Genomic DNA, 27,921 nt, shown 5'->3' on the forward strand with positions numbered 1-27,921 from the left:
AGTATGTTTACCCTGAGCTGATGCTCACATAGCAGGATTCACTGCTAGTGATGGTCAGCCTCATGAAGCCTTTTCCATCCAGATGGTTCACAAAGGTTCATAGTGTGAGGCTTCGTGTGCACACACACCCCCTGCTGGTCAAAGCTTTCATTGTCATTGCAGTGATTTGTCATTTGTCTTAAAACCGTGTAAGCGTGGAAACAATCAGGAAGAGAAATAAAAACACATTAACCTGATTTGTTTGTGGTCATTGATTGATCTGATCTGTTTTTGATTCTCTTGAACTCAGAGACATGTTATAGAAACGTGTCAGCACACTTCACCATCCCACAGAGTATACGCCTGTCTGCATGTAACCATGAGTTACTACGCATTTCTGGCTCTCTCCTAACCTGTCGCCTGGTTACGCTGGAAGTTTCTTCCTGCCAAAGAGTTTTTCCTTCCCACCGTCACAAGTGCTTGCTCATGGGGGGGGGTTGACTGTTTGTTGGGGTTTCTCTGTCATAATGTAGGGTCTTTGAACGGGAATGGTCAATTATTTAAATTCAATGAAGTCGATCTATTATTATGTTAATTACAAACTAAAACAAGAATTAAAGGCAGATTTTATTAAATGTTCAGATTTTTGTTCAGTTCATGAATTATTTGCAGATTTAAAGATAACATTTGAAACCACAGAAAAATACTATCATAAAGTGAGTGCTCAGCATACACAGTGGTACACCCTGCTCAGCTGCAGAGCCTCACATTAACATTCATTTAACAACCACCGTAAAGGCTGAGAGCAGCCAGCAGGGGGAGCCAATAGTAATCATTCTCTCTGATAGCTGTAGTTCAACTGACAGGAAACAGGAAGTAGACAGTGATTGGCCAGTGATTTCAATAACAACAGTTTCCTCAACATCCCAAAAGATTCACAGTAAGCTAAAAGAAACAAGCTCCAGCTGATCTTCATCAGAAGACAGTGGTCTGCTCCTGCCTCTGAGCCGAGTCTGGGGTCTGCACACAAACGTCACATCAGTCAGGCTTTCTCTGGGTTAGCTGGATCAGCTGAGCCCAAACGCGTCGTAGAAACAGGAAACAGGAAGCAGCAAACTTACGAGGAAGAGCAGGGTGTGGTGGATGATGAACTCTTTAGTGAGGGTGATCAAGTCCTGGTTCATGGCCTGGAACAGGGACGGGACCAGGACCACAGCCAGGTTATGGGCCGACATCTTGTTCACCTGAGAGAACACCTGAACCCTGAGGGAGAGGGGGAGGAGTCAGTGAGCAGGTGATGTTCTGTGTGCTGGTTTCATTCACTGTGTTTATGATCAGAATAAATAAATCATATTAACAGGTTCTATCAGCACTCGATTCAAACTCAGGTGACTCCAGCCCTCCTACCTGCATGTCAGTCCAGGTAATGACATTAAAGAGCAAACATGAAGCATTTACCACTGTGACTGTCTGATAAACGGGGGGTGAAGTGTCTGAGAGATTCTCCTAGTAGGATGTGAGTGTGATCAGGTGACAATGTCAGGTAATCTCAGGTGAGACAGAGGCAAACACGAGCTCTGAAACTACGTCTTACACCCCCTGCTGCCAGACTCAGGAACTGTGAGTAGCGAGGGGGCGGGGCTGACTGAGAAACTGACTGACTGAGTCGTTGTCCAATGAACTTCCACTTCCTGTTCCTCTGTGACTCCAACGCGCCCAAAATGTTCAAAATGAACTTTTTATTTTATTCAGTTAGACAGGAAACAGTTTAAACTGAGCAGGTGGTCGCCCCCTGCGAGAGGGTGCAGCCTCAGTGCTCTGTGTGCTGGACACGTTTCTGTCAGCACCAGCAGCTCATCTGTTGGATCGATCATCTTCCCAGGCACCGTCCTACCACCACCACCACCACCCTCATCGCGACCCTCTGGCTGGTTCACCGCCGGTCCACTGCAGAGTGGGAACGCCTCACAGACGCTGTGTTTTCTGTTTCTGATGCCAACATGTTCACCTGCTCCCTGATAGATCCCGCCCACTGACAGGAGCCGTGAGGGGAGCTGGACGCCCTTAGGGTGGTGTCAGAGAGGCGGATGTTGTCCAAGATAAGGACAGTGCTGGACCTCCCACCCACTCCATGACGTGCTGGGCGGGTCACAGGAGCATGCTCAGTGGAAGACTGACATAATGCACCACTGAACAACACATATCTGTGTGTAACATTAATGTTGTGTTATTTAGTTTAGTCTGTTACTGTTTTAAATAAACTGCTCTGATTCTGTGTGTGTGTGTGTGTGTGTGTGTGTGTGTGTGTGTGTGTGTGTGTGTGTGTGTGTGCGTTACATGTAGAAGTGTCCAAACAGAGCATTCAGGGTCGCTCGGTTGTCATCAGGAAGTTGCCGTAGTAACCGTCTGTACTCCTTAAACCTGCGTTTTTCGTCTGACACACCTGAGAGACAAACAGACTGTTAGAGAGAGTACTACAACTACTGCAGTATCACTGCTGTCAGGATACTGTCAGTAGTACTACGGTTACACTGCAGTACATGTTTTTTCACAGCAGTCATGTGACCAGCGTTTCTTTTAGGAGACATCTGATTGGACCTCATCAGTGCCCGCTAATATGGGTGTAGGTATGTGCAGTGCTCTGGTGGGCGGAGTCAGAGACACTGATGATGAATGAATAAACCCAGTCAGTAGTAGAAGTACAACTCCAGGAAAAAGTCTTTTAAACCTTGTTTTGGAGACAAATCTATGAATATTTTAGTGTTACACAGTTTTTCTGCCCCGTCAGGTTACAGTTACTTCACTTCACTCAGAAAAACTGCAGGATTGCTAATAGCAGCTCATATAAGGTCTCTGAAGTTTTTGCTGTTCCTGCAGAGATTACTGCTATTAGTACTACAGTACAGACTACAGATACTGCAGCAGCACTACAGACAGCAGTACTACATATAGTAGTAGCTCAGACAGTAGTTCTTCGTGTACCTGCGGCCTGCAGCCACTGCCCTTGGGCTCCGTTGGGAATCAGACTCTCTTGCCGGCGGACATATTGTTTGAGGGCGGAGCCAGCATCCAGCACGCCCTGCTCATGACTCTCCAGGGGGGCGGAGTTTGGTGATATAATCAAGGCTTCCACCAACTGGCTGACTTTTGAAGCGAGACCGCAGCGCCGGTACACGCCCTCCACCTTCAGACCTGAGAGAGAAAATGCTGCATTAGAAGTATCCCATGATGCTTTGCTGCCTGTCACTGCGCCGGCATGGTGACCTCAGCTCACCATAGGTGGTGATGTGGGAGATGCAGCGCTCGATGGCCGGCGGTACCGAACCTCTCAGCCGCACATCCATCACTGGGTATAGAGACCGAGAAACTGAGCTCTGATTGGCTGCAGAAGGATGGGGTAGGGCTGGGATCTGATTGACCGCAGGAGGATGGGGCATGGCTGGGCTCTGATTGGCTGCAGGAGGACGTGGCACGGCTGGGCTCTGATTGGCTGCAGGAGGACGTGGCACGGCTGGGCTCTGATTGGCTGCAGGAGGACGTGGCACGGCTGGGCTCTGATTGGCTGCAGGAGGACGTGGCACGGCTGGGCTCTGATTGGCTGCAGGAGGACGTGGCATGGCTCGGCTCTGATTGGCAAGAGCTCTTTGCAGGTGGGTGAACCAGGACTGACAGCTGTATTGCTCTTCGAAACGCAACGACACCCTCCTGAGGAGAAAAACCAGCTGTGATGTCACATATACCTGTGGTGGTGTCAGCCAATCAGAGGCTCTGAATTCACATCATTAGTTTTAATGAAGATGTTATAGAGTGATGCTGCACACCTGTCTGCAGTTGCCATGGTGACGATGTTTTCAGATGGATCCATTTCTGTAAGAGAAGATAAACCCAGACTGGTCACTGATATCAAACTGTCCTCACATTCAGCAGCAGCCTCACTGATATTAGCAGATACACACAACTCGTCTGCAAACAGAATGCTGACAGCCACAGAAGAGCTCTGAATGTTAAAGAAGTCTGAAAGCTGCTCGGAGAGTTCAGGCTGTGTGAAGGGCAGAGATGGTGACACCAGACCGATGATCAAAGAATAACGTGCTGCACGAGTGTGTGTGAATGAAAACATTTACACACGGAATAACTGTCAGCTGGAGGACTTTTACCAACATCCAGTCATGGGTGGAAAATATTTCCAACAAGAAAGCACTCAAACAGATCAACATGTGTTCCCTCAACATCTACTGAATTTACCAAAACAACATACAGGCCCATGCTCAAAAGACAGAGACTGTTACCGTGGTGACTGAGCATGCCCAGATCAATTGTGAGAGACTCATGGGATTCTCTGTGGACAGGGTGAATGCTGACTCCATCCTCCCAAAGCAGCAGCCAGGCCTCTGGATGATTGGAAGCCCTGCCCACTTCTACAATACACACTTTACTGACTGCGGAGGCTCCGCCCACCTCAGCATAAGACACGCCCCCTGGAAGAATCACCTGGAAACAAGAATTCAGTCAGTCAGAGGACCTGAGCTGTGGATTTAGAGGGAAAAGTCTGACCCAAACCAACATTACCTTCAGAATATGGACCAGGTGGTTCGACAGCCCCTCCCTGTTGTCAGCTGCACAGATCAGTTGATCTGTGAGTGTGACGATCTCAAACTGATGAGCTGGGCTGAAACACAGCAGCAGGTAATGGTTTGGTCATCTTCATCACAGAGACACACTGTAACCCTCGATAATAAATGCCCTCAGTGATGTTTTTGTACTACGCAGCATTTATACTGCCTGGTTAATAACCAGCCTGTAGAACGTTCTTCTGGATGATCTGTAGAGTCAAAGGAGTTTGCAAAGAAAAGCGTCTGGACTTCTTTAAGTTGCTTGAAGACGTTTCACCTCTCATCCGAGAAGCTTCTTCAGTTCTAAGGTCAAATGGCCGAGAGTCCCAGATTTAAACCCAGTGGGAGTTTCCCCCCAAGGAGGGACAAAGGACCCCCTGGTGATCCTCTAATCACATGCGCCAAGGTGTGAAAGTGGGTGTGGGACCTAATCAGCCAGGGTTTACAGACATATTGCCGTACATTTTGGGAGGAACACCCTTCAACTGGTACGGGAGTATGAAAGGGAATCAAGGAAACTGGCGGATTATAGGAACCACCTTCGTTTCAACCTAAGATGCAGACAAAGCAGAGTTGTTCCTAAGAGCTTGCGCCTTGGATCCACTGTCAGGGGACACAGAGCAGACTTGATTCTACAGAGAGCACAGAATCACCTTCTAAGTGAAAGGATAAGACAGGTCCATTTCACTATAGATGCGCTCCAGATCAAGATCAGCCAGACTCTGCAGGAATTGGAAACCCTTCTACCCTCTCCAATCTTAGAAGAGGTTCACAAGTTTGTGGACAAGGCTCAGCGGGCCCAACACTCTCAAGGAAAAGAAAGACAACGCAGGAAATTTCACACCTTGCTTTCAAAACCCACACTCCTCAGTCTGAAACCACACAACTCAGAGAAGAAAACACACCTGAAGACAGTCGGGAGAAATGGGTAAAGAACTTTTCAGACCGGAATCTCACTGAACCTGAAAAGAAGGTTTTAGCCAAAGGACTCAATTTCGCCATTTCTCCGCAACAGTTGCCCATAGTGGACCTCATCACAGCCACAGAAACCGCCATACGGATTAATAAATTATCACAGACAGAAGCAGAGCAAATCAGGATGAAAGTCTCAGCCACCCTCTCCAGTGCCAAAGTCCCTCCGTCTAACCTTACACCACAAGAAAAGAAGGCCGTCGCTTCCCTGAGCAAAGACCACAACATCACTATATTACCAGCGGATAAGGGAAGGTGCACCGTGGTCCTAAACACAACAGATTACCACACAAAGATCACTACTCTCCTCAGTGACAACAACACCTACGAAGCTTTAAAACGAGACCCCACAAGCAGCTACAAAAAGAAAGTTATAGCTTGCCTTCAAGACCTTGAAAAGGACAAAATCATTGACCGCCTCAAATATCACCGCCTTTATCCAGGGGATGCCATACCCTGCATTTATGGACTTCCTAAGATCCACAAGGAAGGGGTCCCACTCAGACCCATAGTCAGTAGCATAAACTCAGCCACTTATAACATTGCGAAACACCTTGCTACCATCCTGGCACCTCTCGTGGGGAACACCCCACACCACATCAAGAACTCCACCGACTTCACCGACAAGGTCCAGAAACTTACCCTGGATCCAGATGAAACCATGGTGTCCTTTGATGTAGTCTCTCTCTTCACTTGCATACCCACCACGGAGGCAGTGGAGACTGTCAGAGAACGACTACAAGAAGACAGCTCCTTGGAAGACAGGACCAACTTCACACCCGATCAGATCTGCACACTGTTAGACCTCTGCCTTACCACAACATACTTCAAATACAACGAAGGCTTCTACAGACAAAAACATGGCTGTGCCATGGGCTCCCCCGTGTCACCTATTGTAGCCAACCTTTACATGGAGGAAGTGGAAAGAAAGGCTCTTGGCTCTTTCAAAGGGAGAGTACCCAGCCACTGGTACAGATATGTAGACGACACCTGGGTCAAAATCAAGACACAAGAAGTGGAATCCTTCACTGCGCACATTAACGCTGTGGATAAAAACATCAAGTTCACCAGGGAAGACACTAAGGACAACTGTTTGCCTTTCCTGGACTGCGCCGTGCACATTGAAGAGAATGGCAACCTCAACATTGAAGTTTACCGGAAGCCCACACACACGGACCAGTACCTCCTCGTTGACTCCCATCACCCTCTGGAACACAAACTTGGAGTAATTAGGACCCTACACCACCGGGCAGAACATGTTCCCTCCAAGCCTGAAGGGATAAAGAAGGAACACACACATGTAAAGGAAGCACTGAAAACATGTGGTTATCCTAACTGGGCGTTCATAAAGTCAGCAAAGAGGCACAGAAAAGAAGATCAGACACCAGCGAGGGAGGATAAGAAAGACAGACGCAACAACGTTGTCATCCCCTATGTAGCCGGTGTATCAGAGAAACTCAGGAGAGTTTTCTCCAAGCACGACATCCCAGTGTACTTCAGACCCAGCAACACACTCAGACACAAACTGGTTCACCCGAAAGACAAAACTCCAAAACACAGACTGAACAATGTGGTGTATGCTGTACAGTGCAGCGAGGAATGCCCAGACCTCTACATTGGAGAGACCAAACAGCCACTTCACAAGCGCATGGCACAACATAGAAGAGCCACCTCCACAGGACAAGACTCAGCAGTCCACCTGCATCTTAAGGATAAAGGTCACTCTTTCGAGGATGCCAATGTTCACATTTTGGACAGAGAGGACAGATGGTTTGAAAGAGGAGTGAAAAGAGGCCATCTATGTCCACTGTGAGCGACCATCTTTGAACAGAGGCGGTGGTTTACGACACCAACTGTCTGCCATCTATAATCCAGTTTTGAGTTCCCTCCCCAGACGCCTTAACGCCCACTCACATCCTGGGCCATCTGACCTCAGGAATTCACATGACAAGGTGGGGCCAGGTTTCACAATGAGCTCACCCGAAACCCTGGCTGATTAGGTCCCACACCCGCTTTCACACCTTGGCTCATGTGATTAGAGGATCACCAGGGGGTCCTTTGTCCCTCCTTGGGGGGATACTCCCACTGGGTTTAAATCTGGGACTCTCGGCCATTTGACCTTAGAACTAAAGAAGCTTCTCGGATGAGAGGTGAAACGTCTTCAAGCAACTCACAGAAGTCCAGACGCTTTTCTTTGCAAACTCCTTTAACTACGATGACCTGGATGACTGAGAACCTTCACAGACAGATGATCTGTAGAGGTGCTGATGTTTATCACACCTGGTTTAAAGGACCTGTAAGTAGGCAGGCTGTTATGATGTCATAAATCCCAGTAAAGATTCCTTTCATTATGACATTAGTAAACTATCAGTTTATGATTATTATTGATGGTTCTTATAAAAGTACTATGACAGACAGGTGAGCTGCCCAGGTGACCCCGCCTCCTGCCCTATGACAGCTGGGATAGGCCACACCTCCACCTCAGACACAGCAGCTGATACCTGAACACAAACAGCCTGGAGCAGACTCGTCTGAACATTCCTGTGAGCAAAACTTGATCTGCAACTGCTGCAGATGAAGAGTAACGATAAGAGCTGAGGAGCCAGTCACTTTGTTTTGCTGTTGCCTTGGTAACTGTATGAAACGACTGATTTTTTCGGCTTCGCCGTTTGAGTCGGTTTGTAGGTGTTTGCAGTGAACAGGGGTGTCCAGCAGAGGGAGCTGCAGTGTCAGAGTTGGCTGCCCTGAGCTTACTGTTTTGTTTGTGGGAATTTCCTGTGATGTAAAACATTCAGCGGGTGGGAGGCAGTAACCTTTATCTACACTGACTCAGCCTGTGAGTACTCGTCCATGCAGTACACCGAGTACTCGCTGAGTATCAGGGTAGTGTGATCCATGTCATGTTAGTTGCTCCCAGTACTGCGTCAGCACTCACAGCATTCACGTACCGCTGCTCCTACATGTGGGAGGTAATGAATCACTGTCAGAGCTGCTGTGGTGTCGGTGGTTAACCTGTGTGAGCAGGTGTGGGTAGAAGTGTTTGAGCCTGCCGATCCGCTGTTGTAAATCCGGCTTTGACCGCTTGGCGAGGCCGGTGTCCACTCTGCTGTTTGTGTTAGCTTCACCGGTTGTGTGTAAAGAGCTCAGCGTGTTGCTTTGGTGTAGCTTTGACGCTGGCAGTGGTCTGAGCTCAGTCCCGTGTGTCCTGCACTAAATCTGTCGGGTCCTTACTTCTATCCACACATCATGCAGATGATTTGGGATGTCCCAAAACAAACTGGTCCTGAGTGATTCAGAGCTACCCTTTGATGAAACGAAGGACCCTGAAGGAGCCTGGGACGGTGCTCGGGCTCGCTGTGTGGCACAGCGTCCTGGGTACACTGACTCAGAGCGGGCCACGTTCCGCACCTCCAGTGCTGAAGCTGGAGTAGAGAGCTGAGGCCACAGGTGCTTGGTCCTGTCATGGCGTTACCTCTGAATGAGTTCGGGTCGGCCCAGAGGAAACACTGTCCAACAGACAGGACGGGGACGCTGCTTCCTCCTCACACTGTGCAACTGAATGAATTTCCTGACAGTCGTAGCAGAGACACCCCGACCTCCCTCTGACCCTCCACTTCCTCCTGCTCTGACACCGAGGTGTTCCCAAAACAGCTGACAGGTGTGCCACCGTGACCCCGGCCACTGGTTGGTTGAGCTTTACATCATTGCTGACATCACCATGAATGAGTTCAAAGTTCACAAACATACATTCACAGAGGCGTGGCCTCATCAAGGTGGCCTCCACCTTTCAGACACAGCCTGTGGCTGTTGTTATTTGGATTGTTCAGTCAGGTGTTTTTCTGCTAAAACCTCTAAAACGCAGTATTAATGTGAGGTACTGCAGTACTTGTGGTACCAGAGGTATTAGTACAGCATATTTACCCATCTTTGAGGAAGACAGACAGGACTTCTCGCAGGTCGAGCACGTCGCAGGCTGCTGATTCGTTTTCTAGCGAGAAGAGAAAACGATCATCCTCCAGTTTCCCGTGAAGCTCCTCCTCCTCCTCACCTGCACAGGTGACACAGGTGAGTGTTTGCTGATGTGTGGGTGGATCAAAGAGACTCTGACATGTCACCACACTCATATTCATGCACAGCGTTTTGATCTCTGTGAGTGCACCTGGATTCATTTGAACTGCATACCTGAGGGAACGGAGTCCAACCTCCTTCTACCTGACAGCGGCTGGTGAGGCGGGACCTCTGAGCACAGAACACACACAGAGCGGCAGGTGAGCTCAGATCAGCATTTACTGTCACCTGTGTGTGTGTGTGTGGTACCTGTGTGTGTGTGTGTGTGTGTGTGTGTGTGTGTGTGTGTGTGTGGTACCTGTGTGTGTGTGTATGTGACCTGTGTGTGTGTGTGTGTGTGTGTGTGTGTGTGTGGTACTTGTGTGTGTGTGTGACCTGTGTGTGTGTGTGTGTGTGTGTGTGTGTTACCTGTGTGTGAGTGTGTGTGTTACCTGTGTACTCGTTGACTCGCAGCAGCTCGGTCTGCAGAGCCTGATTGGCTCGCTCTGCCAGCAGGATGAGGGAGGGGGTCTGTGGGTCTGATGAAGACACCTGCACAGGTGAGAGCCTCAGATGAAGGAGGGAGTGTGTGTTATAAATGTTTAATAAGCTTAACGAGCATCATGAACACAGGACAGTACCTTTGCTCCGGAGCAGATCAGAGACATCGTTTCCTCCACGTCGTCAGTGCAGACCACCTGATACAGCCTCTGAAACACACACACACACACACCTGTCACACATATGACACCTGTGTAACGCCTCTGAGCGTGTGCAGTGGCTGAGCTGATTCTGGGTCAGACCTGCTCCATCATGGAGGGAAATGAGGCCAGAGCGTGTACTCGTCTGTAGCGCCCCCCGCTGTATTTAGCCTTTATGAACTTTGACCTCTCCTCATCTGTGCACTCTGGGCGGAGCTGCTCTGCCGCTGGCACCACTGGAGCCCACACCTGATTTGCCAGCTGGTTACCATAGGTAACGAACAGCTGGCAGAAGATTGAAGGTAAAAGTTAGCTGCAGTTTCCATAATGTCCAGCAGAGGCAGCATTGACTCCAATGTTAAAACTCTACAGCAGAAATAAACATGTTTACAGCCTGAGACAAAAACTGGTCTCTATCCAGTCTTTAAGTCTGACGTCATTAGCCGTGTCTGGGCCCAAACTCCGCTGCAGGTCCATAAGCCAAACGATCACTGCGGCTGCTCTTCCAGGTGTAACAGTTAAGTTTAACATCCAGGCATCCATGAAAACTGAATTAAACTTAACAGAGTTAGAAGTTAGCAAGGAGTTAGCTCGCTAGTTTCCATCTAAATATAATAAAGCCTGTCCCGACTGAGAGATTTCTAAAACAAATTAAAACGTACAGCTCTGCTATCGCTTCTGAAATAAATGAAGACAGGAAAGTAAACAGCAGTGACGTTTGTAGGGTTACTGTAGTTGGGCTAGCTGATATATAACGATCTGCTACCTGATCGCTAGCAACACAGCTATGTTAGCATAATATAAACAGTAAAGCTGGAGGATGAACGCTAACTTTTTTCCACTCGATAAAAGTTAACGTGAGGGTTCCTGATGGTTAGAGACAAATGCAATCGCATGGCAGGATGCTGTAAACGGACCAAACTTCAGTCAGGAGAACAACTGAGATAATCCATCCACAATACGAGGTTAGTCATTAATATACTGCTGCATGGGCTGGGCTGGAGTTACATCAGAAGGGTTTAAAACTGAGCTTTAAAATGAACAGCGGTAATAAAAACTGAGAGAGGCCGACAGTGATCACTGACTGTTTTTAGGGGCTTTTGAGAATAAATAGAACAAGATACAAAACATTAAAACATGTTAAAAACACAAAAGCCTTATTAAACGCAGGGTACTTTGAGCCCGGAAGCAGGTTTCATCACGTCACCACTTAAAGACCAGATCGATCATAACAACAGTGGTTGGTGACACAGGCGGCAGTAGCTGCTAACTGGCTGGCTGAACTGGGCCTCTGTGTTTGTGCTGCACCGTGTTCAATCCCCACCCCCTCACCTGTATCAGTGGTTCGGTCCAGATTTTATTGTCCATCCTTAGACTGCGCACCTTCGACAGGTTGCTGCCCAGGCCTCGATGGTGACCTGAGAACGTGTTAGCATTTTGCATTCAGTGAGTTTTACAGAATCTCAGAATCTTTATTGTCATTGTTCTTTCGAACAACAAAAATTGTATACAAACCAATTCACTACAAGTGAAAAAAGGGCAATTTTAAGAGTATAAGTATATATGTACAATAAATTTTAAACAAAGAAAAAATGAATTAAATAAATAACTAAATAAATAAATGACTATAGTATGTACAAGTCTGTAAATAAGAATGAAAAAGTGAGAGTACGGTTGCTGCACAGTGCTTTAGTCCTTAAATATTGCACAGTTAAAAAGAAAAGAAAATGTTGGGTGTTAAAGGTTGTGTTTTCGCAGTGATTTATCCCCTGAGTGTATTTATTAACGCAACAGCCCTGCTGTATGTGCTATTTGTCCGTCTGTTTGTTTTGGCCTTAACTGGGTTTGTTAGCATTGTTAGCATTCTCCATTCAAACCTGTGAGTCTGCTAGCATTATCCAAATCATACTTATTTGTTAGTGTTCTTCTGGGAGAGTTATAGGGTATCAACAGTCTACAGGTGTGTGTTATCAGCAGGTGTGTTTTATTGACAGGTGTGTTTCCCTCAGACTGCATACGTTTTATTGGCAGTGGTGAAACTGGAATGCTGGTATCATTTCATTTAATCAGCATCATATAAACTGTTCCAGCTAACAAAATGACTCAGGCTCACATTTGGTTTCATTTCTTTACCTTCTTTGTTTATCTCAGAGCTTTCTGCTCTGTTGGTTTGAAAGTATGCTACTCCTGTGATATCACCGAGATCTTAAACAGTGTTTGTTGGTTTCTCTTTTGGGCCTTTAAATGACACTTTGCAGGATCTTCTGCATCTGGTTATATTTGCTTATTCACAGCATCCAGATTCTTAACAGGACAGCTTTGAGTCTCTGATCTTTTAAAAAGAGCACAGGGAGGTCCGGTCTCTTGGACATGAATCTGTGCCTTTGTTTGGGTAGATTAAAATCGATTTTGTGTTGCATATTTTCCTCAATATTTTTATTTTCTGCCTTTGTTATTTTTCATACTTGTGTTCTGATGTAAGTCCTGGGTAACGTCGCTTCTTTACGTCCGTGACCAACGATCATTTGAATCCTGAAAACGGTTCACACCGTCACATCTCATTCTGCTGTTACACAACCCTCTGCATTAATAATCTTCATGTGTACCAGGTGTGCTGTCATACCTGCACAGTGCTGACATATGACCAGCAGCAGATTGACTGAGGCCCACTCCGGATTGGCCGCACCACAGTCCCCGCACACCTTGTTGTACGGGTTTTCCCAGAGACGCAGCGCCACCTGACAGCAGGACAGAGCGCTCTGGATACTTGAAGACAGCCTGTCCACCCAGAGGGACAGATCCTTTGACGACTCAACAGACAGGCTATAGGTAGGGGGCGGGGTTAAAGAGAGGAGGATATAATTTTAGCAAACAAATAAACACCATACAGGTATGGACAGACAGGCAGCCACACAGACAGGGGTTTACTTGAAGGTCCTGTATGGAGTGATGAGGCTAAACGAGTGTTTTCCTGTCGATTTGACCGAGGCCACATTCAGGGGGACAGAATATGAGGCCACACCCAGCTGGAAGCCCTCCTTGTTAGGGTAAATCCAAAGGTCATGACCCCAGAGGGCAGCATAAGCACGACTCCGCGGGTCCTTAACGGTGATTTGTCCATGGAGTTCTGGGGGGGTGGGGCTTGGATTGCCTCGAGTCGCGAGAAGAGAAGTGACCCAACCGTCCTGAACCTCTGATAGACAAACAAAAGCAAGCAGAAAAAAATATGAGAGGCCGGAGTGAAACAGGGAAGCCGAGACCTCGGGTCTCTTTTGTAATTCTGCTAAAATCTCTCCCGCTTTAAAACAAAGGCATCAGGTTTGACCCGGAAACAAAACCAGGTTTAACCAATCTGGGTTCTCTGCACTGACTATGTGCTGCTTTCCAGAGTCTACAGGATCTCCCTGCCTGTTTTAAGATCCTGATTTCACGATCAGATCCTCAAATCAGAGTCAGTCACACCTGGACCCATCACAGCAGAGTCAAAGAATTAACAGTTCGAGATGTTTTAGAGAGAAATTCATGAACCCAAAAAGCAAACAGGTGTGAAAATAGTTCTGCTTCATTCCAAAGTCTGACTGTGATTACTCCTGAGACCTGATAAGACCTGACAAGAGCTGATAAGAGCTGTCCCCAGTCCATCCTACGATGGTCTTTCTGCGTTGGGTCAGTAGAATCCAGTAGAAACCAGAAGAGTCGACTGTTCTTACCTTCACTATGAGCCATGAAGTCATAATGCTTCTTCCTGAAGTAAACAGAGAATCTGCCTTTGTCCAGTTTCTTCACGTTGGTGATGCTGGAGACATGAAACAACACCTCACTGAACCGGTCCTAAAGAGCAAAGCAAACGCAGGGAGACAGGTGCACACGGTGAGCCAGGTACAGGTAGTGTGACACGTACACATTGTGAGACAGGTACACATTGTGAGACAGGTACAGATTGTGAGACAGGTACAGGCAGTGAGACAGGTGCACAAGGTGAGACAGGTGCACACGGTGAGCCAGGTACAGGTAGTGTGACACGTACACATTGTGAGACAGGTACAGGCAGTGAGACAGGTACACATTGTGAGACAGGTTCACACGGTGAGACAGGTTCACACGGTGAGACAGGTACAGGTAGTGTGACACGTACACATTGTGAGACAGGTACACATTGTGAGACAGGTACACACGGTGAGACAGGTACAGGTAGTGTGACACGTACACATTGTGAGACAGGTACACATTGTGAGACAGGTACACACGGTGAGACAGGTACAGGTAGTGTGACACGTACACATTGTGAGACAGGTACACATTGTGAGACAGGTTCACACGGTGAGACAGGTACAGGTAGTGTGACACGTACACATTGTGAGACAGGTACAGGCAGTGAGACAGGTACACATTGTGAGACAGGTTCACACGGTGAGACAGGTTCACACGGTGAGACAGGTACACACGGTGAGACAGGTACAGGCAGTGAGACAGGTGCACAAGGTGAGACAGGTGCACAAGGTGAGACAGGTGCACAAGGTGAGACAGGTGCACACGGTGAGACAGGTACAGGCAGTGTGACATGTAAACATTGTGAGACAGGTACACACGGTAAGACAGGTACACAAGGTGAGACAGGTGCACACGGTAAGACAGGTGCACACGGTGAGACAGGTGCACACGGTGAGACAGGTGCACAAGGTGAGACAGGTGCACACGGTGAGACAGGTACAGGCAGTGTGACAGGTATTTATATCAAATTTATATCAAAATGGACAAATTTATTAACCCCCCAAAACATGACTATCCAGAGTTGGGACCAGGAAGCAGAGTTGCAGTCTTACACGCCTCTCTGCAGCTTCTCTCCTCCTGCTACCCCCAAAACCCATCTCCATTGAGACTGTGTCAGCTCCCAAACAGACAAAAACAACAAACTAAAACCAGCAATAAACAACTTAAACATAAAAATCACAAAGAAAGAACAATACAGTATCCACATCTGAACCAAAGAGTAAAACAGTGAAATGTGGATTATTAAATATTAGGTCTCTCTCCTCCAAGTCTCTGTTAGTACATGACTTAATAATTGATCAACAAATCGATTTACTCTGCCTTACAGAAACCTGGTTGCAGCAGGATGAGTATGTTAGTTTAAATGAATCAACACCCCCGAGTCATTCTAACTACCAGAAATCTCGAAGCACAGGCCGAGGGGGCGGTGTGGCAGCAATTTTTCACACCAGTCTATTAATCAACCAAAGACCAAGACAGACTTTTAATTCATTTGAAAGCCTGATGCTTAGCCTCGTCCACCCCAGCTGTAAAACTCAGAAACCAGTCTTACTTGTTATCATCTATCGTCCACCTGGGCCTTACACAGAGTTTCTCTCTGATTTCTCAGACTTTTTATCTGATTTAGTGCTCAGCTCAGATAAAATAATTATTGTGGGTGATTTTAACATTCATGTAGATTAGGGATGCCACGATTAGGCGACTAGTCACGATTACGTGGACTATCAAAATCGTCGAAGGCTAATTTAATAGTCGACGCGTTGTTTGAAGCTTTGTAAGATCCTGAAAGACACAGGCATAAGTAGGTTTTAAGAGTGTATTAACGGACTGAAACAGAAGATGGCAGAAATTCATCTACAGGGATGCCAGCTGCCATTAAATCCCGAAGAAGAAGAAGCAACCTCCGGTATCGTAGCTGTGTCCAAATTCAGGGGCTGCATCCTTACGTTACAGTGACGCGACGAAGGCTGTCCAAATTCAAAGACTGCTCCAAATGCGTCCTCTTTTTCCCCAGATTTGAAGGATGGGTCGGGTGTAAAACCTTCGTGGCCCACCATATCCCAGGATTCATAGCACGGCCCAGCCAATTCCACTTTCCAACAATGGTGGCAGCTACTCAGTTTTAATATTACACTTATTAATCTTTCTGGGTCACAAAATAAACTTTTAACATATTTTCAGGCGAGAAAGTAGCCGTGTAAACTTCAAATATCTGCTCGGTTTATCAAGATATCGCATATTTGCAAAAGTGCTTCGACGTTTTCAGAGACGTCTGTTACCCACCAGCTCGATAGCTAGCCGGGAGCTCGAGGGTCACTAGAGCCGCCGAGAACGGCACAACTCCCGGCACATCATTTTCAGATCACCGCAGACTTTCGCTACTCAGGTTAAACGTAATATATAAGTCACTTAGACAACCTAAAAATGTTATTGTTTGGCTTTTTTCAGTGTTTTATTGTTCGTGAGTAAATTGGTTTGGCTGAGATTAAAGTTATTAGATTAGATTAGATAAAACTTTATTAATCCCCCGGGTGGGTTCCTCCTCTGTTTTCACACAGCTGAATAAACGTCAAACAGAGAACTGATTAAACAGAAGTGTGAGACGGTCGAGAATTTACACCAGTGTCCTGTTATATTTTACATAGCAAGGAGCAGGCGGCCGAGTTTATTAAACTCCACCGAGATAATCTGGAAATTTCATTAAAAGCTGTGAGGTAATGATAGTTATATAAGACTTGATGCATGTTGGTTGTAATATGCTGTACATTTTATGTCTAATGAATGCATGATCTGATTAGTCGACTAATCGCAAAAGTAATTGCTGACTAGTCGACTATCAAAATAATCGTTTGTGGCAGCCCTAATGTAGATGCTAAAAATGACAGCCTCAACTTCTTCACAAATAATATTTTAATGATTAGAGAAAAAATTACCAATAATCATCCCACAGATGTAATATTATCTACAGCTACTTTTAGTACCATTGATATTCATTTAAACTCTTTTTCTCCAATTGATCTTTCTGAGTTAACTTCAATAATTACTTCCTCCAAACCATCAACATGTCTTTTAGACCCCATTCCTACAAAACTGCTCAAAGAAGTCCTGCCATTAATTAATTCTTCGATCTTAAATATGATCAACCTATCTCTAATAATCGGCTATGTACCACAGGCCTTCAAGCTGGCTGTAGTTAAACCTTTACTTAAAAAGCATCTCTAGACCCAGCTGTCTTAGCTAATTATAGGCCAATCTCCAACCTTCCTTTCATATCAAACATCCTTGAAAGAGTAGTTGTCAAACAGCTAACAGATCATCTGCAGAGGAATGGCTTATTTGAAGAGTTTCAGTCAGGTTTCAGAGCTCATCACAGCACAGAAACAGCTTTAGTGAAGGTTACAAATGATCTTCTTATGGCCTCTGACAGTGGACTCATCTCTGTGCTTGTCCTGCTAGACCTCAGTGCTGCGTTCGATACTGTTGACCATAATATCCTATTAGAGCGATTAGAACATGCTGTAGGTATTACAGGTACTGCACTGCAGTGGTTTGTATCATATCTATCTAATAGACTCCAGTTTGTGCATGTAAATGGAGAGTCCTCTTCACACACTAAGGTCAATTATGGTGTTCCACAGGGTTCAGTGCTAGGACCAATTCTGTTTACATTATACATGCTTCCCTTAGGCAGCATCATTAGAAGACATAGCATAAATTTACACTTCTATGCAGATGACACGCAGCTCTATCTATCCATGAAGCCAGGTAACACACACCAATTAGTTAAACTGCAGGAATGTCTTAAAGACATAAAGACCTGGATGGCCGCTAACTTTCTGCTTCTTAATTCAGATCAAACTGAGGTTATTGTACTCGGCCCTGAAAATCTTAGAAATATGGTATCTAAGCAGATTCTTACTCTGGATGGCATTACCTTGGCCTCCAGTAATGCTGTGAGGAACCTTGGAGTCATTTTTGACCAGGACATGTTCTTCAACGCACATATTAAACAAATATGTAAGACTGCTTTCTTCCATTTTTGCAACATCTCTAAAATTAGAAATATCCTGTCTCAGAGTGATGCTGAAAAACTAGTTCATGCATTTATTACTTCCAGGCTGGACTACTGTAATTCTTTATTATCAGGATGTCCTAAAACTCCCTGAAAAGCCTTCAGCTGATCCAAAATGCTGCAGCAAGAGTCCTGACAGGGACTAGAAAGAGAGAAGCAGATTTCTCCTGTTTTGGCTTCCCTTCATTGGCTTCCTGTTAAATCCAGAATTCAAAATCCTGCTCCTCACATACAAGGTCTTAAATAATCAGGCCCCATCTGATCTTAATGACCTTGTAGTACCATATCACCCTATTAGAGCACTTCGCTCTCGCACTGCAGGCCTACTTGTTGTTCCTAGAGTATTTAAAAGTAGAATGGGAGGCAGAGCCTTCAGTTTTCAGGCCCCTCTTCTGTGGAACCAGCTTCCAGTTTGGATTCAGGAGACAGACACTATCTCTACTTTCAAGATTAGGCTTAAAACTTTCCTTTTTGCTAAAGCATATAGTTAGGGCTGGACCAGGTGACCCTGAATCCTCCCTTAGTTATGCTGCAATAGACGTGAGGCTGCCGGGATTCCCATGATGCATTGGGTTTTCCTTTCCAGTCACCTTTCTCACTCACTATGTGTTAATAGACCTCTCTGCATCGAATCATGTCTGTTATTAATCTCTGTCTCTCTTCCACAGCATGTCTTTATCCTGTCTTCCTTCTTTCATCCCAACCAATCACAGCAGATGGCCCCGCCCCTCCCTGAGCCTGGTTCTGCTGGAGGTTTCTTCCTGTTAAAAGGGAGTTTTTCCTTCCCACTGTCGCCAAAGTGCTTGCTCATAGGGGGTCATATGATTGTTGGGTTTTTCTCTGAATCTATTATTGTGCTATCTACTGTACAATATAAAGCGCATTGAGGCGACTGTTGTTGTGATTTGGCGCTATATAAATGAAATTGAATTGAATTGAATTGAATTGACAGATACACACAGTGAGACAGGTACAGGCAGTGAAACAGGTACACATGGGGAGACAGGTACACAGAGTGAGGTAAATAACACAGTGAGACAGGTGAGAGATGCCAGCTTACTGTGCGTTTCTTCCACAGAGACATCAGCTGTCCGTCCAGCGTCGCCCATAATACATTATGTCTGTTAAAGGCAGAAAACAAGTTCATCATCCATGCAACTGACAGGTAAGCAGTCACATGATTTTGGGTCCCAGATTAGCTGGCTCTGCTCATACCATAGGAAATATGAGGTTCTAACGGGATTTTGTTTCAGAGAATAAGACAGATGAGGCCAAAAGACCAGAAGATGAAGAAGAACGTTTTATGAAGATCTTTAGGTGCAGATAAATGATAAATATCCCAACAGTAGATAGTACGGACCACTCGAGAACCTGGTCTTTGTGGACACCCTTTAGGTTTTGAGGCCCGGGCCGACTCTGTCCTGGAGTGAATCTAAAGCACGACTTGTGAAACTTAAAGCTGGTGATGGCCGTGACATTACCTGAAGCCCTTCCAGACATCCAGCCAGCTTGCCCGGACGACGGGGCTCTGAGGAGCAGGTTTCCCGCCAGCGCCCTTCTTCCTTGAGACTCGGATGGTGGCCGCCCTGCAGGACACACCCACGTTAACACTTTGAAGGTCGATTTAGTTTTGCAGGCGTTGTGCGTAGTTGTGTTTACCTCGGTGTCTTTTGTCTGACAGATTTTCCTGATCGGCCCGCTGTGTTGGGAGGGGGCGGGGCCGGCCGAGTAGGTATCAAACGAAAGGAAGTATTAGTCGAGATTCTGCAGAACAAACACAACAACACCATGAGAAAGACATTTCAAACCCTTTAAGGAGCTTTACATTGTAAGGTAAACCCTACAGTATTACAATTTACCGACACGTTCTCACTCCCAAAGCGTAACATTTTACGCTAGGTGACAAACCGTCATAACGACAGTGGAAATATGAGGGAATATGAGAACCGTTTGGACTCAATCTACACATGTTCGTTCATTTTCCTAAAGTCGCTCGGGAAAACACTATTTAACGTCATTAAAGTGCTGGTTAAGGTTAGGAATGAGGTTATGGTTAGGGAGAAGGTTAGGTTTAGGGCTGGAATGCATGGCTGGAATGTCTATTACCGCAGGACCGTCATTCCACTGCATTTCATCCATAACCCAGCGTGTACCATAAGAATACGGAAGGTCACCTTTCGCGTTCCTCAGGAACGCCGCGGGACGTGACAAAACGTCAGGATGTTATGCCTCGGGAGTGAGAGCGGTCTGAATTTACAGTAACCACACACACTTGTCATTGTTGGTCGTCGGGGCAGAACGAGGATCTGCTTCAGCTGTAGAAGGAGAGGGGCAAACACCTGATTCTTCCTCCTCATTGGATGACTCAGATTCAGCTTCCTCTTGGGTCGTCCAGCAGGCCAACGCGGTGTCCGACGGGTTTTCTGCTCTGGTGCTATGAGGACCTGGAGATAAAACTGGAACCAGAACCAGGAAAAACTGAAGCAGTTGGAAGACAGTGGGAAGAAGACCAGCAGAAGAAACTCTAACAGTACCTTCACCTGTTAACCCTGCAGCACCCTCTACAGGTGGCAGCGTGACTCCAGCGGTGGGGTCTAAAGCTGATGTCACCAGCTGTGACAGCGCTCCAACATCTGGACACAGGTTCAGAGGAACACAAAGAGCATATGTTAGTTCTTCTTACCCTCAGAAAGGTCTGAATCCTCTTAAGCTTGCAGAATGTTTAACGTTCAGGTGACCTAAAGCTGTGCACCACCTCAGGTGATCACCTGCACCTGACCACCTGCACCTGACCTCCTGACACTTTCTACCAGCTGGAAGTGAAGCTGCTCTCTAACTGTGGATCATACCCTCCTGATGTTTATATAAAAATTACACACAAATGTCCTTTTTCTGGTGGTCGTACCTGACATTGCACCTATGCGAGCATCTCCAGCTCCACTTCCCGTCAGCGAGGGTGGGTGGGGTTTAGCATTTGGGAGGGGTGGGGCTGATGGAGAGAAGCTCTCAGCAGGGTTACCCACACCGCTAACAAACCCCGCAAAGCTGGGAATGTTAGCCAGTGAGTTAAAAATGCTGTCCAAGCTAGGAGCAGGTGCAGGTGTAGTGGAGGGGGCGGGGTTTAACACAGCAGTATCTGCGTTAGCACCAGGTGGCATTGGATTGAATGATGCAAGGTTAGCCTCAGTGCTAGCAGCTTCTGCTAAGTCAGGTATGTGGGTGGTAATGCTATTAGCTATGCTGTCTAAGGAGGGGGGAGCAGAGGGTGTGGAGGGGTTCCAGGGGGCGGAGCCTCCGATGGAAGCAGCGACTCCTGCCAGTGACGGGATGTTGGTGGCGATCACGCCAGTGACGCCGTCCAGAGTTGGCAAGGTGAGGCTACGACTCAGTGCACTGCGAGCATCTTCATCTGAGGAGGACACATGACATCATCTTCATCATTATTTCACAATAAAAAGCTCAGAGACTTTCACAATAAGACTTCAATAAAGCTCACTGACATTTTCACAATAAGAGTCTCGTAATACCACATGATGATTCACAATAAAAATCCTATACTTTCATTTAGACTTTCACATTTAGAGTACAGCGAAGAAGACTATCACAATAAAAGGTCAGCAATATTAGTGACACTTTCTCAGTAATAACACCTGCAATATAATTACAGGGGGCTTTCAGAATAAAAGTCATCTAATATTCCACTGGAATGTCACAATAAGAGTGACAGCATGGTGAGCTTCATGAAAGAGTCCTTCAGAGTAAGAGTCTGGTAATGTTCTCTGGAGAGACACTTTCATAATAAAAGCTTCCTGGGCAGAGCTCTATGGGTCAGTAGACGACCAACACAGTTTCACTTTGTGAATTTTTCCACCGTCTTTGAAGTGATCTGGTCGGAGCAGCCCGGGACATGACGTGACGGGATCTTTACAGAGATTATCTGATTACCACAGGAAGACAAACTGGTTTGAGATAATCACCCGTGATATCTGAACAAACAGCGGGAGGAGTTTCCATCGCCCAAACAAACAGGTTCAACAGCTCGCAGTGAAAACACGTCGGCAGCTGACTGGTAGGATAAAACTGACGAGGTCGTGCAGCTTTTATTTTGGTATACTTAATGATCAGTGATCAATAATCGACTGGTCCTCAGTCAGTCTGACTCAGAGCTTGAACTTCTGAGACCTCATCGATCATAGGAAGTGAGCATGGTCTTCAACAGGAAGCAGCCGAAGCTTTGTGCCTGCCTTAAACTCTGTCTTGTTTCTGTTGGCTGCTCGTGCTGGTCTGCTCACTTTAAGGACCGACGTTTGTCTCTCACTTCCTGTTTGGATGCTCAGGTCTTCATATGTTTGTGTTTAATATCCTGTTTCATTCTTTCCTTCGTGTCTCGTGTGTTTGATGAAGTCATCCTCTTTATAGGAGCTGAAAGAAGCTGGACCATCTTCAGCTCTTAGCGCTTGATGCCCGAGTCTGCTGGATCATCATCACTGTATCGTCCAGGTTCAGCAGTGTAAGACTGACTGTGTTAGTTAGAGAGGAGATGATTCCAGGATGATTCCATGGTGGTTCCAGGGTCATTTCAGGCTTTCCTGCATCTTAAAGGAACCCTCTCGCTCACGCAGACCTGCTGCAGGTTGGGACCGAACCAAAGTGTCATCATGGAGCAGGAGCAAAGCAGTAAGGACGTCACACACATGCTCTGTTCTGTTTCACGGGTGTCAAACATAAGGCCCGGGGGCCAGAATCAGCCAGAACCAGTCCAGTCTTTGGAAAATGTTAAGGAGAGCATAGATTTATAACTGTTACCTGAGCTTTACCTTCACTGTGGCCGTTCACACACGCCAAAGAAATTAATAACTGATAAACAATGAAATGACAGAAACGCGGCTCACCACCTACCATTGACATGAATGTTTTTCTCTTAGATGAACACTTCAGGGATTAGGTGTTAAAAAGCGGTTTCACTGGTGTGGTCCACTCTAGATCACAGTGGGCTCCACACAGCCCACCATGTAAACTCAATTTCACATCCCTCTGCCTTCTCTTGTCTCTGTGGTCTCCAGTCTCCTCTTTTTTTGTCTTTACAGGTTTGGATTGTATTTCCAGGTTTCTCCTGACTTTATAGGCCCATTCATGATGACATCACACACACCTGACCTGCTTATTGGTGGACATGGTGACATCATCATCAGCTGATGATGATGTCACCGTGGCAGCTGGTAAAACCCTGATGATGATGCCGTGTGTGTGTGTGTGTGTGTGTGTGTGTGTGTGTGTGTGTGTGTACCTGGACTCTGTTGAACTGCTGGCTGTAGAGTTCCATCAGCACTGAAACACAAACATTAGGACTCAGTTTCTGCTGTAATTGGTTGTCCTGTGGTCACATGACCAAGCAGTGATGTCACAGCTGTAACTGAAAACACCGTGAAAGTCTCTGCTGTGACAACAACTCCACCTTCTATAAAGACACGAGAGAGCGAGGAGAAGAAAAAGCAGAAGAAGCAAAGAGAGGACAAAGGAAACGTCTCAGACAGACCGTGGCACAGAGGTCAGAGGTCACAGCCATGACTGATGTGTTATATGTGAACCCAGCTGCTACTGTAGACTGATTACAGTCTACATTCAGATGATCTACTGAACTGTGTTAAATACATTATCACAGTGGGAACAAAACAGCTGAGCTCAAACATAAAAACGTGTGAAGATGAACGTTTGTGTCGTATGTTTCGTTCATGTAACCATACCATTATGATCCCAACACAGTATCAGTAACACTGGCCCTCAATGACATCCATACTAAACTCTGCAGTATCACACATCACCACCTGCTCTCTCCACTTCCTGTTTACTGTCCCTCCAAAATAAATGCTAACTCAGACTGGACTCTGTGCTGATTTGCTGTCTCTCCATGTGAGCAAGATATGAAATCAATGAAATGAGACTGAAGCACAGATTTAATGATCGTTGGCAGATTTAAAGATTATCTGACCTTCCCAGTGAGGAGGTGGAGCTTCGATTTCCCGTCGAGTAACAGCGGCGAGGCTTCGGAATGGGAGGAGTAGACATCTGCAGGACAGGAAGAGCCGTTAGTGAGCTGATCATTGTGATTGGTTTTCATTCAGAAGCTGATCAGAGGAGTTTTTAACGATCCTCGTTTGGATGGAGGCGATTATCTTTGACCTGAACATGGAACCTCCGACCTCACGTTTCACTCTGAAGACGAAACACAATTAGTGAGATCACAGCGGCCGCGTCACATGTTTGACAGCCGGCGCGTTCCAGTGACGGGAACATGGCAAGCAGCACGATGCTCACCGAGCACGAAGAGGAAAACCTTCATTACAAACATGAAACACTCCCATGATTCCCTCTGCTCAGCAGCTCAGAACAGATCTTTTAATGACACAAACCAGTCACATGACCTGATGTAGCGCCAGGTCGGACAGCATCAATGATCGAGGTTTAGAGATGTCACAGTCAGAGTGTTCAAATCCAGCCGTGAGCGCACAGCTGTGTGACGCCTTCAGAGGAAACAGGAAGAGTCTGACTTAAGGACGAGCTCCTCCTCAGGAGGAACGCACAGAGAAACTTCAGTTTCACAATAAAACATCTCCATTTAAACACGACAAAGCCGAGCTCATCAAAGCCGAGCTCGACAAACCTCGGTGTGAGTCTCTGTCAGTCAGAGTGAAACATAAAGTTTTCTTTGAATCTCTCAGTGATCTGTTCATGGAGACTACACTCCCCCTTTCAGACCCTCAGCACACTCACACACACAGTCTCACAGCAGTTGTTACCTTGGCGTCCGTCAGCTCCTCCGGATCAGACCTGAGTTACCTGCGTGCCTGCTTACCTGTCTGAGCTGCGTGAGTGTGTGTGATGTCATCGGGCTGCGGCTCCACCTGCACTCATAAACACAGAGTGTTAAATCCACCCTGAGTGTGTGTGTTTAGGGCGGCGTTCTCAGTGCGACGCGTTAAATGAACATTTGGTGTGTATGAACAGACGTGTTGTCTCCTGATGTGATCAACATTTACGGGCCGCTGGAGCCTCGGTGCAGCCTGAGCACGACTCAGTGTCACACACAGGTGAGAACAAGTGAGGCTCCTTTAAGTCAGCTGATCCAACTCTGACAGTTTTACAGTGAAGTCTCACCAGTCAGACCGGCACAGGTGTGGCTCACCTGTGTGTGAGCGTGTGTGTGTCTCTTTGTGCGTTTGTGTGAGAGTGTATTTATGTGTGTGTGTGTTTGTGTGTCATTGCATGTCTATTTGTGTGTGTGACTGTGTGTCTCGTTATATGTGTGAAATTGTTATAGTGTTATGTTTGTGTGTGTGTGTGACTCTTCTTCGTGGGTTTAAACAGGTTGAGCCTCAGGTGTGTGTGAATAAGGACAGAGAGGTAACCTGAGCAGCTCAGTGTGTGAGGAATGTCTTTGACCTCTGACCTCCTGAGAGCTCGGCTCCACCTGCTGGCTGCTCTGCAGCATTACCAACAGGTAAATCTCTATGGTAACAGCTTCTGTATAAATCATTAATAACACAGAGTTTTACACACAACTTTATTCCTTCATTTTTTTATGGTGGGAGCAAAAAACTGGGTGAACTTAGTGAGGTGATCATCAGTGTGACCTCTGACCCCGACCACAAGCTTGACCTCTGAACCTAACCCTTGTGGGGACAAAAGCTGTGTCCTGTGTCCCGGCTGCATCCTTCGGAGGACCCGGCCTTCGCGGTCTACGTGGGCCGGGTCCTTCGAAGATCAAGAAGGCCAGAAGTGCGAGGCCGTGAAATGGGACGGTCTAGCCTTCAGATATGTGTCACCGCTGTGTGGGTGGAGTTTAATAAACTCGGCCGTCTGCTCCTTGCTATCTAAAATATAACAGGACACTGGTGTAAATTCTCGACCGTCTCACACTTCTGTTTAATCAGTAGCTGTGTCCCAAAACGTCGGCTGCATCCTCCTGAGGCCGCATTTGAAGGCCGATTACGTCACAGCCAGGCGACGAAGGCTGTCTCAATTCGTCGACTCCTTCAAATGCGGCTGACAAATGCGTCCTTCATTTCCCCGAATTTGAAGGATGGGTCGGGTGTGTCCTTCGTGGCCCACCATATCCCAGAATTCATAGCGCGGCCCAGCCAATTTTCAGCTGCCAACAATGGCGGCCGCTACTAAGTTTTAATATTACTCTTATTAATCTTTCTGGGTCACAAAATAAACTTTTAACATATTTTCAGGCGAGAAAGTAGCTGTGTAAACTTCAAATATCTGCTTGGTTTATCAAGACATCGCATATTTGCAAAAGTGCGCCGAGGTTTTCGGAGACGTCTGTTACCCACCCGCTCGATAGCAAACCGGGGGATTCAATGGTCGCTCGAGCCGGCGAGAGCAGCGGACTCCCGGCTTCATCGTTTTCAGACCCCCGCTCTTTTGCTACTCAGGTTAAACACGATATATAAGTCACTTGGATAACTTAAAAATGTAATTGTTTGGCTTTTTTCAGTGTTTTATTTATTCGTGAGTAAATCGGTTTGGCTGAGATTAAAGTTTTTAGATTAGATTAGATTAAATAAAACTTTATTAATCCATCAGGTGGGTTCCTCCGGGATTTTCACACAGCTGAATAAACGTCAAAAAGAAAACTGATTAAACAGAAGTGTGAGACGGTCGAGAATTTACGCCAGTGTCCTGTTATATTTTAGATAGCAAGGAGCAGACGGCCGAGTTTATTCAACTCCACAGACACCGCGGTAGGGATGGGTATTGATAAGATTTTAACGATTCCGATTCCATTTTCGATTCTGTTTAACGATTCGATCCTTTATCGATTCTTATTTTTAAAAAGGAGAACACTAAGGTCGATTAGCTTAGAATTTTGTTTTATATCTTCTCTTTGAACAAGATAGAAATTTAGGAGTAACATGGCCTTATAAACCCAACAGTGAGATCTTAAGAGATCCACAGCCTACGGCTCTTCAATGGGGTGTCACAGGGTCCCCGGGGAAAATTGTAAATGTAAAATAATAAAATAAATATTCTTCTGTAGCAATAACAAAGTATAACATAAATTATTCTGTAGCAATTACACAAGAATATCCAGTAATGTCCCTGCCTACAATTAAACACATTCACTTACCATCTGCTGTGGCAAACGGGTGCAAGGCTTTTACCACAAACTTAGTCACTGCTCGGTGACATTCGGGCCTGAAAAGAGACGCTACCGGTAGACTGCAGCGACAACTGCCAGCGAGCGCCAGCCAGACTCTGTCTCTCTCATCACGGTCACCTAAATGCACAGTAATGGCAGGTTTTGTAATAAAGCAGATCGCGCTAACATAATATCCACTGTTAGTTGATTAGTTACCTGCCGCATTAACGGGAGAGGACGTGCAAACCGCTGCTGCTGGGTTGAGATTCACGAGTCCGGAGTGGAATTAAAAACACGACATTCATTTAAGTTCATCGCGTGTTTTGTGAGCAAATGCTTTTGCATATTCGTAGTGTTTCCTCCCTTAAATGAAATATCTACTTTGCAAGTATTGCAAGTTGCCCAGTTGTCATCCGTTCTGGTAAAGTATAACCAAACTTTTGAGCGTTTGAGCCGCTTAGGCGCCGTGTTTCCTGCCAGGTACGCTCCGACGCTCCGCAACGTGGTGACGTCATTCGGGGTGACGGGAATCGATAAGGGAATCGTTTGCAAAAATGGCAAACAATTCCAAGGAATTGAAACAGTGGGAACCGGTTCTCAACAAGAACCGGTTTTCGA

At 46.3% G+C, this 27,921-nt stretch overlaps 1 protein-coding gene across 1 annotated transcript; it reads right to left on the minus strand.

The window, feature by feature from the left end:
- Positions 1–588: 588 nt before the first annotated feature.
- On the minus strand, positions 589–27,330 carry LOC116333244. The gene is made up of 27 exons (XM_031756429.2): positions 27,292–27,330; positions 25,009–25,057; positions 24,145–24,221; positions 23,443–23,483; positions 21,061–21,564; positions 20,690–20,788; positions 20,428–20,611; positions 19,815–19,919; positions 19,637–19,741; positions 19,216–19,276; positions 14,023–14,143; positions 13,241–13,505; positions 12,936–13,135; positions 11,645–11,730; positions 10,415–10,597; positions 10,253–10,321; positions 10,064–10,163; positions 9,747–9,803; positions 9,486–9,612; positions 4,549–4,648; positions 4,269–4,470; positions 3,801–3,846; positions 3,254–3,684; positions 2,962–3,171; positions 2,317–2,422; positions 1,101–1,242; positions 589–999 (listed from the first exon to the last, which is right to left on the minus strand). Exons 2-27 carry the CDS (start codon positions 25,039–25,041, stop codon positions 955–957), a joined length of 3,699 nt encoding a protein of 1,232 aa, XP_031612289.2. The 5' UTR covers positions 25,042–25,057; positions 27,292–27,330; the 3' UTR covers positions 589–954.
- Positions 27,331–27,921: the final 591 nt, after the last annotated feature.

The sequence above is a fragment of the Oreochromis aureus genome, linkage group 10 (genome assembly GCF_013358895.1).
Source record: "Oreochromis aureus strain Israel breed Guangdong linkage group 10, ZZ_aureus, whole genome shotgun sequence".
Taxonomy (NCBI): domain Eukaryota; kingdom Metazoa; phylum Chordata; class Actinopteri; order Cichliformes; family Cichlidae; genus Oreochromis; species Oreochromis aureus.